We start from the raw sequence: 14,530 nt of genomic DNA on the forward strand, positions 1-14,530 counted from the left end.
CCAGCTATTACAGGAACAAAGTTCGGTTTGGAGCAAGAGGGAATTGCTAAGTCTACATCTGCTGAAGTGATCTGGTTCAAGGCCTGTCTCTTGAGCTAATGATTTACTCTCCTTCCAATTGTACTTTGTCTGGTCACCTTACCTGTCATGCCAACTGTTCCTTTTTTAAAGCCCACCTAACCTGTTACCAGAACAGCGTGGTCTATTTGCAAGCAAAAGGGGGGGTTGGCCTAAATTATTATGGTCAAGATCAAAAGCCATAACCTTGTTTAACTTCTATGCCACTCACAGTGTGTGCAGCTCTGAGTTTGCCAGCCAGGGGTAAGTGTTGTCTTGCCAAGCTTATTTGTAGCAGAGAATGATGCTTTTGCCTCTGCTTCTCACTCGGTGCATGAAAGAACTGTAAGGAAATTACTGAGTCTCCCTTTCCAAGCACACTGTGCTCAAAAAGCAGGTGTAACACTTCAGATAGGTTTGGGAGTGTAAAATGTGTGATAACTCACAGAGCTCTTCCCAGGCATCCTAAGGTGTTGTTAAAGATAAGCATCTCTGCACAGATACTGGAAGCCACTGCCCAGGGGTTGTCTGGAGCTGAAGTGCTCCATGTGGCAGGATTGGATGAGCTGCCGCTGTCTCTGTGCCATGTCACTCACCATCAGGCTTCCAAACAGTGCTAAGCAGCTCCCATGGATATGGATGGGCTGTTTGTTATTAAGAGGAATCTCATTTTTTTTTCCATTGTGGACTGAGATTGCAGCAGCAGAGAAGAGTGTTTGAGCAGAACTGTTACCTCTCATCTCCTCCGTCATCCTCCACTTGCACAATTCTCCCACTTGTCCCAATGTTTGTATCTCCTCATCTGTGAGATCTTGTGTATCTTGGAGCAAGCTGGGCTAGTGGAAGGTGTCCCTGCCTATGACAGGGGGTGGAACTGGATCAGTTTAAGGTCCCTTCCAACCCAAATCAGTGTGTGGTTCTGTCTGGCTCTCACATCTGTCCCATGTACGATTTGACATTGCAGGCTGACAGAAAGAGAATGCCAACTTAATTGTGTCAGTGTATGTGAGTTTTGAAATGCATTATGTTACAAATTATTTCAAGTAGGAAGATACAGTGTAAAATAGTGAATTATCTTTTAGCTAAATTGTAAATGCAGATCTGGATGTTACAGGTTCTATTTCTGTGATTGCTTAATGTGAAGGCATAAGTGCCAGCGTGGAGGGCAAGTGACTTAGATTAAGATAATGCCATGTTGTCAGATGATTACTCCTTAGCCCAAATTTCACTGGGATTAAATAAAAAACCTTACCAGTTTTCTATAAATAAGTAAATAATTTAAAGCCCTTTTTTAATTTAAAACCAGCATATTGTCTGCAACCACTATTAGATTATTTTTTCCTTTCCTAGGGTGGTTCTTACACTCTTTCCTCTGCCCTGTTTGTCTCACATCTCTGGTTGGAGGAAGCAAAGTTTTTAATTATTTCACCTTCCTGGATCTTATGATGGGAAGGAAATGGGACAGTAAATCATAGCATGTCAAGTAGCTGAACTTAAAAGCTTCTTTTAGATTTGGCTTGTAATTTCTCAATTATTTTTCCCCATGAAATCCTTTACGAGCATCTGAGTTATAATTTCTGCTATTTCCACCAGGCACTAGTGTAGAACAGAGAAAGGAGAACAAGGCAGCAGCAGCACCCTGAGTTCATCCATAGAGCACAGGACTTGGAATGACAGCAGAGCCCTCTCTAAGTCTGGCTGGGTAAGGCTGGTACTTTGTGTTGATACATCAAAATTGTTGTGAGTCCTTCTGGGTCACTAATAGCATCAGCATGTGCCTGTCAGGAAGCAAACTGTTTCTGCAAGAAAGTGGAGAAAAAAGGACAAAATTGAGCCAGTTGTTTCCATGCCTTAAGTCCTGAAGGCTGGCAAGAACCCACAGCAGAGATGTGAGAAAAGAGATGTTGCTCAGTTGCCACTTCTAATAGTTACCAAAGGGAGAACAAAAATAAACTAATGACTGAAAAACTTTTGAGCACATTGTTTAGATTCTGAAATGAACATGGGGTGAACTGCCAATGCCACGGATCCAGGGGAACCATCCCAGCAGGGAACAAGGCCTGCAGCCGAGGGGGAGGTTGGCTTGGAGGGGTCAGAGGATGGCTGGGCAGGGTGGCAACAGGCAGAGGAGCAGCAGGTGCAGAGGCCTGGCCGGCAGCTCCGGCTGACCCTGCAGCTCTGGGCTGACCCTGCTGCCGCCCCAGGGCCGACGCGTGGCCGCGGTGCCGGTGCCCCCGTTTACATTAGTCTGGCACCTGGTCCAAACACAGTTCAGCTGTCTGTGAGCAGGGCAGGGACCTCCTGAGAGCCTTGGGGAGTGCCAGCCTTTAGCAGAGCTGGGAGACAAAACCCAGTGAAAACCATTTACTGAGCTGCCAATGCAGAGCTTCCCGGGGGCTGTCACTGAGGCCACCCAGCAGCTGCTCTGGGGGCTCCCAGAGGCAAAATGAGCAGGACATCAAGGTCTGAATGAACTATCTCCTTCCAGTGCTCTAAGGGGGCTTGTAAAAAGGAAGGAGAGGGACCTTTTATACAGGCAGATGGTGACAGGACAAGGGGGAATGGCTTCAAACTGACCATGCAGGGTTGCACTGGATGTTAGGAAGAAATTCTTCCCGGGGAGGGTGGTGAGGCCCTGGCACAGAGAAGCTGTGGCTGCCCCATCCCTGGAACTGTTCAAGGCCAGGTTGGATGGGACTTGGAGCAACCTGTTCTAGTGGAAGGTGTCCCTGCCCATGGCAGGTGGGTGGAATGAGATGAGCTTAAGGTCCCTGCCAACCCAGGCTATTCTATGATTCTGTAAATCTGCTCCTAGACATTTCTGCCAGCTCTCACAAACAGCCAGTTGCCCCCTGCTTGCTTAAGCTGCCTAGAAAATACCAGTGAATCAAAATGCAGGTAAATTTTAGCACAGAGTATTTTTGGCAAAACCTGCAGAACTGTCTCATTTTCTGCTGTTTATGCCAGTCTCAGGCTGGGCTTGGAGGAAATACAAGAGACTGAGCTTAGTCTTGTGTGATTTTTAAGTGTATGTTAAGAGTCCCCAAATACTCAAGCACTGACCTATTAAAATTGCATCCCTGCAGCTTCCTGAAGTGAGCACCTGAGCATCTTTGTCTCCCAGCTCTGAGCAAGCAGAGAAACTCACACAGGGAAACGTCATTTCTGCCCTGCAGATAAGATAAACTCCCAGTACAGTGACAGGAATAGCACAGCAGGGAGACAAGCGTGTTGCTCTGCGTAGGGCGGGAGCTTAAGGCAGTCATTGGAACACTGGAAGGAAGAAAATTAGGATAAAGGAACCAGCCAACTGTCCTGAACTTCAAACAGTGGATCCTGTTTCTATCCTGAGGGCCACAGGGTGGATTTGTCATGTGTTTAAGTGACTTCACTACTAGCAGCTGCTTTTTAATCATCTTCAGGCATTAATCAGTCGAGTTTCTCCTAGTAGTTTTCAAGAAGGTTCTAATGCGGCCCATTAATAATTATCAGATATGAGTGCAATCACCCAATTAACATTATTATAACTAGGTAATTAGAATCACGGGATCAGAGAACAGCACAGGTTGGAAGAGACCTTGAAAGATCCAACTAGTCCAGCTTTTTGTGGGAAGGGAGTCCAGATGAGGTTACCTGGCACCCTGTCCAGTCACCTCCTGAAATCCTCCCTTGGGCCTCCCCCACTTCCCGGGGCAGGGTGTTCCAGGGACTGATTGTTCTCACTGGAAAAAAAATTCCTTTGTTACACAGAGGTGAAACCTCTCCCAGTGCAGCTTGTTCCTGTTCCCCCTTGTCTTCTGACCAGGGCTCCCATGGAGAGAGAGGTCAGGGTCCATCCCCAATCCCGAGCCACTGTCCAGCTCATCCAGCTTTAATCAATGCCAAATCAGGGAATGTTTGTTTTCACAGATCTCAAGGCTGGAGAAAAAACGGCAGACAGTGATGGGAAAATAAACAGAACAAGGAACTGTCATTGCAAACCAGCCTTTGCTGAACTTTATATTGAGGAATATTTCAAAGAAACAGGAGTCACAAAGGCTGGAAGTGGTGTACAATAAAAACATCCGAGCATCCGGATCTGCAGCCTGATTATCTGCCTGTACAGAGAGAACCAGACAAGGGATTTGATGCTCCTCAACTTAAACAGCTCAAGACACGGATTTCACACACAGTCATGGGGCAAAGTTACAATTTATTAGACATGACTTATCTCCCTGTTAATCCCCCCTGGCCACGGGAACAAGCACAGCAGGTCTGTAACAGTGCTGGAACAGGCCCTGGAGCCACGTGGTCACTGGTCGTGCTCGTAGTCAGCTGGATTCTTCCTCTTCAGCCGCTCAAACTCCTGCGTTCCCCAGGAATAAATGAGGTATGCGATGGCAAAGGCTGGGAGGGAGAGAGGACAGGCATGATCAGGGGACATGGGAATGAGGGGACATTGCTACTGGGGGACAATCACAATAAAGGGACACTGGAATAAGGGGACACTAAAATGAGGGGTCACTGCAATGGCAGGACACTCTAATATGGGGAGACTTGGAATGAGGGGACACTGCAAGAGGGGGACATTCACAACAGGGGACCTGTCATTGCAGTGAGGGGACACTGCTGTAAGGGGACATTCACAGTATGGGGACACGAGTAATAAGACATTTAGGAGGCACAGTAATGAGGGTACACTGGAATAAGGGGATATTTACAATACAGAGACACTGCAATGAGAGGACACTGAAATATGGGGGAATTCACAATATGGGGATACTGGAATAAGGGGACATTCCCAGTGTGGGGACACTGCAATGAGGGGACTGAAATAAGGGAACATTCCCAATATGGACACTGCCATGAGGGGACACTGAAATACGGGGATATTCACAATATGGGGACACTGCCATGAGGACACTGCACTGAACTCCTGCGACAAAACACCGCGTCCCACACACCCATCACCTCCTCCAGCCCCACATTCCCGTTCCCATATTTCGGCTGCGGAGGGGGCACCGAAGGGGGGAACCCCCCGCTGTACTCACGGGGCACCACCTTCAACACCTGCGACCTGAACCGGCGCATCACGTTGGGGAGGCCGTGCGAGAAGATGTTGGGCACTGCGCGCTGCTCGAAGGGCGACAGGCTGTAGGTGATGACATGGCGCACCCGCGCCAGCTCCCCGAAATGTTTCCCCATGTCTATCCCTGTCCCTGCGGTCACCGCGATGGCCGCGACCGACCCGGAACTGCGGCAGCGCCTTCCGGGGCGGTGCCTCCGCCGGGGCCGCTGGGGCGGGGCTGGCACGGGTCGGGCGTGCGGGGCTGGCACGGGTCGGGCGTGCGGGGCTGGCACGGGTCGGGCGTGCGGGGCTGGCACGGGTCGGGCGTGCGGGGCTGGCACGGGTCGGGCGTGCGGGGCTGGCACGGGTCGGGCGTGCGGGGCTGGGGGCACGGGGCGGGGAACACGGTGGGGATGGGGGGTGTGTGTGTGCGGGTGTGGGTGTGGGTGTGCGGGCTGGGGACACGGTACGGGCCCAGGCTACGTGTGTGTGGGACAGATTCCCGGCCCAGGTTAAGTGTGTCTGTGACAAATTACGGACCCAAGTTCCGTGTGTTCGGGACAAATTACGGACCCAGGTTAAGTGTGTTAGGGACAAATTATAAGCCCAAAGTACGTGTGTTTGTGACAATTTACCGGCCCAAGTTAAGTGTGTTTGTAATAAATTCCGGACCCAAGGTACGTGTGTTTGTGACAATTTACGGGCCCAAGTTCCGTGTGTCGGTGACACATCGCGGTCCCGGCGCCTGAGGGAATTGGACCGAAAACGCTCCTGGACCGAATTAATAAAGAGTTGTGGGAGCAAAGGACACTTGTGTGTGTGGATTGTGCTGTTCTGCTGCTGCGGAGAGAGGGTTTGGGGCGTGACATGGTGGGATTAGGGAATAGTTTGGGGTGGAAAAGGGGACAGGGCACACGCACCTGCAGTGAGCAGCATAAACACTGCTGGAGTTGTTGGGATGTGTGAGATCTTCCACATCACTGAAATTACTGTTAGACATCTTCAATTCTACTGGAATTATTAATAGAATATATTAGAAATATTAAACTATATTAGACATATTTCATATTATTCGAATTATTAATATATTGGATATCAACCTTATTGATTTTTTAATGAGAATATATTAGAATTATAAGAATATATTAGACCACTTCCACATTACTGTACTATTAGAACTATTAGAATACATTAATAAACCTCCATGTCACTGAAATTATTAAAATATATTAGAATTATGAGACAATATTAGATATATTTAATATTTTAATTATTACTAAATTATATTAGACACCATAATCATTGAAATTGGAATTATTAAAATATTAGACATCTTCAATAATATTGAAATTATTATTAGAATTATTAAAATATTAGACATCTTCAATATTGAAATTATTAGTAGAATATACTGCATACATTCAACAATACTAGAATTATAATATTTTAGGACTATTACAATATATTAGTCATCTTCCACATTATTGGAAGAATTATTAGAATATATTAACCATCTTCCACATAATTAGATTTATTGTTAGAATATATTAGAATTATTAGACTAAATTAGACATATTTAATGTTATTTGAACTAATATGAACATACATTAGAATTGTTAGACTATTATCACAGAATATGTTAGACATCAACATTATTGGAATATATTACAATTAGTGGCATATTATACACATTTGATAGAATATATAAAAAAATCACATTAATGAAATTACCAGAATTTATTAGGATTATTGGAATATATTAGACAGTGGAATTACCAGCCTGTGTATCCCTGCAAACTGAAGTGCTGCAGCTCCCAAAATCCTTGCCAGAGAGCAGTTCTTGATCTTCACCCCATTGCTGAGGTTCTGCTTCTCTGCAGTTGACTCAAATTTCTCTGTCTGAAATAGCCTTTTCCATTGGTGTCAGGAAAGAATTGAATTAACTTTCCCCCCTGACAGCCGAATTCCCAGAGTTTGAAGGGATCAGGGGGTGTGACACAACCCAAATTCACCCAACCACCCACAGTGCTGGTGGGGCCAGGATGATTTTTGTGTGACAAAGGTACTTGCTCTGAGCTTTTGGTATTCAACCAAACTTTGAGTTCAGCAGTTGCAGGGTGAAACCTGCAGCGGGAACCTCACTTTTCCAGCAGATTTGTGTCTGCTGCACCTCCCCAGAGCACTCCAGGTTTGGGGAAGCATCACTCTGACATCAGCAGGATCACAGTGACCTGGTGAACCATCAGAGCAACATCATACACAACAGCCCCTCAGGGAAACATCCCTTCCCTGCCAGGCTGAATTCCCAGCCCTCCAGAATTGCACAGGCTGGGATCTAAGGTTAGGGGCTGGCTGGGTGACTTAGCAGAGAAAATTACAGCATTTATGTATCTGTTTTAGCAAGTCAAATTTAAAGGCTATTCTGAACGCAATTTACAGGACAGTTCTGCTCCACAGCCTTTAATTAACAAAAACCCAAACAGCAACCAAACCAAACCTGGGAGCTTTGTGTGTGAACCCCACCTAAATCTCTCCTAGCTTGGGTACTCTGCATGAAACCAGCCTTTTTGACAATAAACTAGAAAACCCTAGGAGGAGATAAATCACAGCAAGAATTGAGGCCCTGTTACCTACAGTTTCATTGCAAAAGGAAACGAGGCAGTGGCCCCACATTTCAGAATACTTAACCAATTGAACAGCATTTACAGAAACTCATTTAAGGCTTTTAGAAGCATGAGGGTCTTTTTAAGCTTTTTAATATTCCTTCATAGTTCAGAAACCAGTGGCAGTTGTGGCTCCACATGGACAATCCTGTGCCCTCACCCCAAGGACAGCTGTTTCTTGTTGAACCAGATGAAGCCTTCCTGGTTTTAGCAGCTCACCTGTCAGCTGGTGCCAGTTCTTCCTGAAATAGTTCAGTGTTTTAAGTATTCATAAGTCATCCCACAGCTTCCCTTAAATTCTTACCCTCCTTTTTGTTGAGAAAGCCCCAAAAGTGCAACAAAAGAAAAGCAAGAAACAACCTGGTAACTCTACAGAATTGTGAGGAAAACTTATGTCTTCTTGCTTGGAAGAGCTGGATTGTGGTAGGGAAAAAGAACATTAAACTTAGGAAGTAATTTGAACATTAAAGACTTTCTTCTCCTCCTAGACATTTGCTGGAGGTGACACACACAAGATTTCTGCAGAGAGGCAGACTAGAAGGTTGTCGGGGATGAGTGATAGACATTTATTTCTCTCTATTTTAAAAAATCTATAAGAAAGCAGCTTAAAATAGACATTTAATAGTTGAAATATTTTCCACATTTTAAATGCATAATTATTCCAATAAAAAGATACTGTTTACATTTAATTGCACATTCTAGAAAGGCTGAGTGACTACAAAAATAAGTGCTATGATGTGAACACCTTCTGCTAACTCAGTGCTAAATCCCAGTGAGGTTACACCGATGCTGTTCAGTGGATTGTAGCTACAGATACTCTGAGAATGCATAAACACCCAGAACTGCAGTACAAGCAGAGCACACCACTACCGACAGGTGCACTTGGTGGCGATCATGTCCTCGTACTCCTTGTAGACGATGGAGCCATCGGGCTCGATGGTGAGGACGCTGAGGGGGCTGTACTCGGCCGGGACACAGGAGGGCCTGGGGACAGAGGGGTCCAGCTGCTCGGAGATGAGGTTCTGCACCATGGTGTGCACGGGAGAGCCGTACCTGTGCCCCATGGCCCGGGGACAGTCCCCCTGGCAGTACTGGGGGCTGTACCTGTGCGGGGCGATGATCCACTTGTCCCATTTTAGCTGGCTAAAGCTGAGGCGGAAGTTGTGAAGCTCACACTCGTTTTGAGGGAACACAAACTGTTTGAAATATTCACTCAAGTTATAAGGTGAAGTTGCTGGTGCTGCTTTCGGTCTCTCATTCCTTCGCTGTCGAGAGGCCCTTTTGCCCTGGGAATTCCCTTTTCCTTTGTCACCCGTTGGATCCACAAGTGGGCTGTTCCTTTGCCTGGCCCGCACTGGGCTCTTCCTCCCGTTCCTAAGTAGGTTCCACCCGTGATAAGCTTGTTCACTGGTGTCATTCAGATACAGAAGAAGGGAAGGGGGAACCAGTGTCACATTAACAGGATTTTCCAGTTTAGTGCTCCTTTGTGCATCACCCATGAGACAAGTGAAGTTTACAGCCATATGGATATTCCTCCTGTTTGCAGCAATTAGAGGCTGAAGGAAAGAAGTCACATCAATCTCCACCCACTTGCGTTTTCTAACTCCAAAGTGCAGGCTAAAAGCTAGAGAGTGGGAAATGCTGGGACAAACTTGGCTGGAAAAATCATGTTCCTTAATGGATAATTGGCATATGAAGCTAATGGAAGAGGAAGCGGGAACGGATGTGTCAAAGGAATAAAGCAAGACAGACTTGAGCAAGTGCTCCAGAGCAGTAACATGATCCACGTTGAAGAGTAAATCCACCGAGTGAACGTCTCCTGGGAAGGGAAACAGAATCCTGTAGAGTTAGTGTGCCTTAATTTTCCACCTAAATACTATACCAGTGGATAAGCAGAAATTATTCAGCAGCAGAAGTAACCAATTTAGATGCCCTCTCTCACATTTATTATATGGAATTTCTACTTTGGGCAGGGACATAAAAGTGAAGAAATTACAAACAAACCCAAGAAAACCAATGGTTTTAAGAACTATTATGATTCATTTCATGAAAAGAAACAGTACAAGAGGAATTTAGCAGTTGTCTGTTTCGTGACAGTATGGGGAGACAGGACCTAGACACTCCAAATGATACAAACCATGAACTCCATCCCCAAGCACTGTTCCTGTGCAAAACTGGGATGAATATGGTGCTTGTGTTTACCTGGTTTTCTGTGCTTGTCTGTCTAGCACAGAATCCAAGTCAGGACAACTCAGATCACCTATCAGCAGTCACCAAAGTAGAATTAATGCCCAAGGACTTCTATGTGCTGTTGTTGTGACCAGCCCACATTTAAGAAAACCATGAAAGGATAAGTTACAGGATGCCCAGCCATCCTAGTTTCAGTCCTGAGCCTGATTTGCAAGTAATTCTATTCTTTCCTTCAGGTTATTCACAGATTTCAGTTGTGATTCTTTCATAGCAAATATACAAGACACAGAGACCAATCCCCTGGCAATGGGTTCTGGCAGTTTGGTACAAGTCTCATTCCAGTACTGTGGATTTTTTGAAAAAAAGCAAAACAAGAACAGGCAGTAGAAGGAAATGTGCTGCCCGTTATGCCCAAGCATTTTTTCCATTTTTCTTACTTTACTTAAATCTGATTGTGGCTTTCTGTGACTCATAATGAGATGAGTCAGCCTGAAACACCAGTGTCGTCTTGCACATACCATCTGTGTGGTGTTTCCCAAACTATGGAGTCTGTACTTAATGCCATTCAAGGAGAAATAGGTTATGAAAAACTCCTACAGTTTAGGAGAAGAGCCCTCAGGATTAAAATAGCAGCAATTCTAAGGAAGTAAGGTATTTTTACATCACACTGCAAGCACAGAACACACTGAAAACCCCATTTAACCTTTGCAGCCCAAGTCACTGCACACTCACCTTTCACCAGGTCCCTGTGGCGGTGCCTGCGTTCCGAACACGGAGTGAAGAGTCGGACAGTGTTATAGAGGTGGCCTTTGTGGGCCTTGGGGATCCCCTCCCTGGTGGCTGACATCTTGTACAGCCTCTTCATGAACCGGAGGGCCCTGGAGTCTGGCTGCAGCCTGGGCACCTCACTGTGCCAGCTCCGGGCACTGCGCTCAGACAGCACCTTGAGGAGGGGAGGCAGCAGGGCATGGCCTCGCCTCGCACCTTTGGGCAGCTGCAACGCTGGACTGAGCTCACTGGCAACATCCTCAGGAGCTGCCAAAAACCCAGGGGCCTTTTCCAAGCCCCCACGGCCTCTGGAGTGGGGGGAGCACTGGGTGCCAGCAGAGAGCCAGGGCAGGCAGCAGCAGAAACAAACACAAATTCTCCAAGTGCTCTCCATATTCCCCAGGGCTACAGCCAAAAATACACCCCTCCAACACGTTCAAGGGAAAATAAGAGTGCTTGTGCCTGAGCCCTTAAATATGTTGCAGCTGTGGAATGGGATGGAGGTTTCTTTCTGATTAGAAGGCAGAGAGAAAGATCTGCAGGTGGCTCCTGAAATCACAGGTTCTGCAGTTGGCTGGGAGCCTTGGCCTGTGAAACCTTATTATAAACGAGACCCTAATTCTGAGTTAACTTCTTTCACATGGGAAGTTACAGGATAGGAGTGAGTGCCAGCCCACAGAGGGAGCTAGGGAGGCCCTAGTCTTGCCTTATCTAATTAATCCTTGTTTATTTGCAGGAATATTTAAGGCTAAATATTACTGTTTGTAGCCTTGGGCCTTTCTCTGTGTGCTGGTGGAATAGTTGTCACCTGCTCTGAGCAGAAGGACCCATTCCCCAGCTGTTCACTTGATATAAAGTTGTGGTGAAGCCTTATATGTGCTTTTTATTTACAAAGAGGGTTGGAGGTAGTGACTTGATGCTTTAAGAACATCCTACAGTTAGCTTAATTTAGGTGTGATTTGAAGCTATACAATGCTATATTCAAATAAATTTGAGATACTGTAGATGTCTAGAAAGATTCAGTGAAAAGTCATAAATGAGTAGGTAGAACTTAGCTGGGCTTTTGTTTGTTTTGTTGAGTTTTTTTCCCCCTCATTTTCAGAAACACTCAGGTAGGATTGCAGGAGTTCTCCCTTTCCCTTTTCTAGAAGGGAGGTAAAAGGTATCTGGAGCCAGCTAATTTAAAAACTGGGAAATTGGAGTCTTATACTGGATGTTCTTCCTCTTGCCCTGGTGTGTTGGTGTAGAGAGCTGAATTTACCAAAGTTGTTATTATCTCTTTCAGCTTTCCTGGTGTATTTTCCTGCCTGCAAAGGTCTCGTTTACAAGCTGGAGAGCAAAGAAAGCCCTGAAGAGTAAGAACTGTGAAAAATGGAGAGCCTGCTGCTGTTACCTCAAGTCTTGCCTCAGGCAGCAAACAGGGCAGGTAACCTGCTGTACACCAGATGTGAGTTACTTGTTCACACATTAATTATGGGCTTTCCTGGCTTGGGCAAATGCTGCCCATGTCCCCAGGGACTGGGGTTGCTGCTGCTGCTACAGACTCCAGAGCAGAAGGTCTGGAGGTTTTTGTATTTTTAGTAAATACAAGGCATTTTCAGAAGCTTTTTCTTGTTTAAATCCCTTACTCAACATGTGGGCAGGAGCCAGCTGTGGAGAGTGAAAAAGGTTGCTGCATTTCACTTTGAATTAGAAGGTGTCTGGAACAGAAGAAAAAGCCCCAACCTTTACACATCCTCTGCTCTGTGCTGGCAGTGGCTCTCTGGTGCTTGGGCTGGTTCCCACTTCCGTCTTCCTAAAATAAGCTCTATTTATTTTTATCTTAATGGGTTAGGGCTGCAGTTCCTAAGCAGAGATAATGGTCTCAAGGGCACCCTTTAAATTTAAACAGAGATTTGACTCATTTTTATGGGGGCTTTTGGAGAGGGACAATCACTCTCTGTAGACTGATTACAGAATTCCAAACTCCTTTTAGGCAGGGCAATAAAAACTACTCAAATCACCATTCCACACTAAGACTGGAGGTCTGTTGGGTAGAAAAATGCTTCTTCCCTCTGATTATTATCCCCAAAAAAAGCAAAGCACCAACACTCATCTTTGATGAGGGTGCATTTCCAGTGCTATTGCCCAGTGCCATGGGAAGGCTGGTTTTCGGAGGCCTTCAGCCTCCGGGTGAACTGCAGCTGTTTTAGCATTTGCTGAATCATTTTACTTGGTTACAAAGTTGCTGCAAGCTCAGCAATGGAAGGGAGTTAGTGCTCAGAAAGTAAACAAGGGAGAATCCTTCCTCACTGGGACACAGACCTGCTGCCCTGGGGCACTCACCCACCCTGTAGGCAGTGGGGACTGTCATGGGCACAGTGGGAGCTTCAGACAAAGTTGATTAGAGAAGATCCTGTTGAGTCATGACGTGCAGAAAGGGCCCCCTGGCTTCCTAAACTCCTCAGAGAGGAGCCTGGGTGCAGCTGGATCCAGTGTTAGCCCTGGACTTTGTCTACAGTTTATGCCCAAAGGATTATACAGGTGTAATCGAACATTTATACAACTTTGTCCCACAGGATTAAGGATGGTAAATATATTTATATCAAAATAAGCAATTTATTAGGATAATGATTAGATTAAAAGATCTTAATCAGAATTATTTACTACATAGTATTGGTAGCTATAACTACTATATGTGCACTATTTTTGAAGCAAAATTGAAGCAATTATATTAATGGAATTATATTGCATGAATTATACTAAAGCTACCAAAACCCACTATTAAGCAGAGATTGATGTTACTGACCCAGACCAGTGACTGTGGGCAAATCTGTTTGGCTGAGCCTTACGGAGTGTCCCCACTCCAGGGAGGAACGTTCACACACACTCCAAAAAGGGCTGTGTTAAAAGACCCTCCATTAAAAAGTGGGACTGAGCTTTTAGAGTATAAAGTGCTGGGCTGTCAGTCAGATATGCCCAGGACAGCTGTGCCAGCTCTGCAGTTTGGGGCAAATTGTCAGGGGTATCACTTTTTGGTTCCTTTATGGGGTACTTTACCATCTGCCACATCTTCACCTCACTCTCACGATGTTTAACTTTGGGATTGATGAGTTTGGCTGTTTTCAGCATTGTTCAGACCCAAAAGTGGTCTGACCCCCACCCTCTCCGTGCCCCCCTGAGAGCTTTGCAGGTAGGGCTGTCAGCCTGAGCCTGCTCCCTGGGCTGCAGCAAAGAGCCTTCCCCAGGATCCTTGTGAGACCCACGGCAGGGAGGCTTCTGCTAACGAGCAGCACAGCTGGGATGTGATCTGCCCTAGTGCTTCCCTGCAATGTCTCACTGCAACAAAATGCACTGAGAAACGAGTCTCAGGGCTGCTCTGACTCCCTGTGCACGGGTGGTGTGTTTATTTAACACAGTGTGCTGCCAAGCATGTTCTCTGGCAGAGCTGTCTGGGACCTGGCGCAGCTCAGCTTGGCCATGCAGCACAGACATGTTTTCCATCTGCCTGGCAGGAGCTTCCCAGCACTGCCTCTCCCCACGCTGACGAATTAGGTCAGGCTCTTGCTGCCTTCAACATGCTGTGGATCTGGGCTCAAAATCACCCAGAACTGTGAATTCCGTGGTCACACCTGGAGGGGCCTGGCAGGACTGCTGTGATCAAGGATTATGTCATCCCTCGCCTGTTTTACATCCATCCCAAAGCCCTGGTGTCCCAGCACAGTTGCCATGGGGCAGAAATAGCAAAAGTAAATGGTATTTTTCTTTCCAACACCATTAATGTCTAAGGAAAACACTGTGGCTTCCCAGGCCAATCTGACTGGCA

General features: G+C 46.2%; 2 protein-coding genes across 2 annotated transcripts; both read right to left on the reverse strand.

Annotated features, from left to right (window-relative positions):
- Window positions 1-4,229: 4,229 nt before the first annotated feature.
- On the reverse strand, window positions 4,230-5,308 carry UQCRQ (ubiquinol-cytochrome c reductase complex III subunit VII). Its single transcript, XM_071570505.1, has 2 exons — window positions 5,088-5,308; window positions 4,230-4,443 (listed from the first exon to the last, which is right to left on the reverse strand). Exons 1-2 carry the CDS (start codon window positions 5,239-5,241, stop codon window positions 4,349-4,351), a joined length of 249 nt encoding a protein of 82 aa, XP_071426606.1. The 5' UTR covers window positions 5,242-5,308; the 3' UTR covers window positions 4,230-4,348.
- A 3,325-nt stretch (window positions 5,309-8,633) lies between these two features.
- On the reverse strand, window positions 8,634-11,119 carry GDF9 (growth differentiation factor 9). Its single transcript, XM_071570392.1, has 2 exons — window positions 10,690-11,119; window positions 8,634-9,586 (listed from the first exon to the last, which is right to left on the reverse strand). Exons 1-2 carry the CDS (start codon window positions 11,117-11,119, stop codon window positions 8,634-8,636), a joined length of 1,383 nt encoding a protein of 460 aa, XP_071426493.1.
- Between the last annotated feature and the right edge of the window lie 3,411 nt (window positions 11,120-14,530).

This window comes from Pithys albifrons, chromosome 15 (genome assembly GCF_047495875.1).
Source record: "Pithys albifrons albifrons isolate INPA30051 chromosome 15, PitAlb_v1, whole genome shotgun sequence".
NCBI lineage: Eukaryota > Metazoa > Chordata > Aves > Passeriformes > Thamnophilidae > Pithys > Pithys albifrons.

What these genes read in the sequence shown, in the direction of transcription:
- GDF9 (XM_071570392.1), bottom strand. Translation starts at nt 11,119, where the DNA reads ATGGAGAGCACTTGGAGAATTTGTGTTTGTTTCTGCTGCTGCCTGCCC. An exon ending in CCACAGGGACCTGGTGAAAG is followed by an intron (nt 9,587 to 10,689) that starts GTGAGTGTGCAG and finishes TTCCCTTCCCAG; the next exon opens with GAGACGTTCACTCGGTGGAT.
- UQCRQ (XM_071570505.1), bottom strand. Translation starts at nt 5,241, where the DNA reads ATGGGGAAACATTTCGGGGAGCTGGCGCGGGTGCGCCATGTCATCACC. An exon ending in GGTGTTGAAGGTGGTGCCCC is followed by an intron (nt 4,444 to 5,087) that starts GTGAGTACAGCG and finishes TCTCCCTCCCAG; the next exon opens with CCTTTGCCATCGCATACCTC.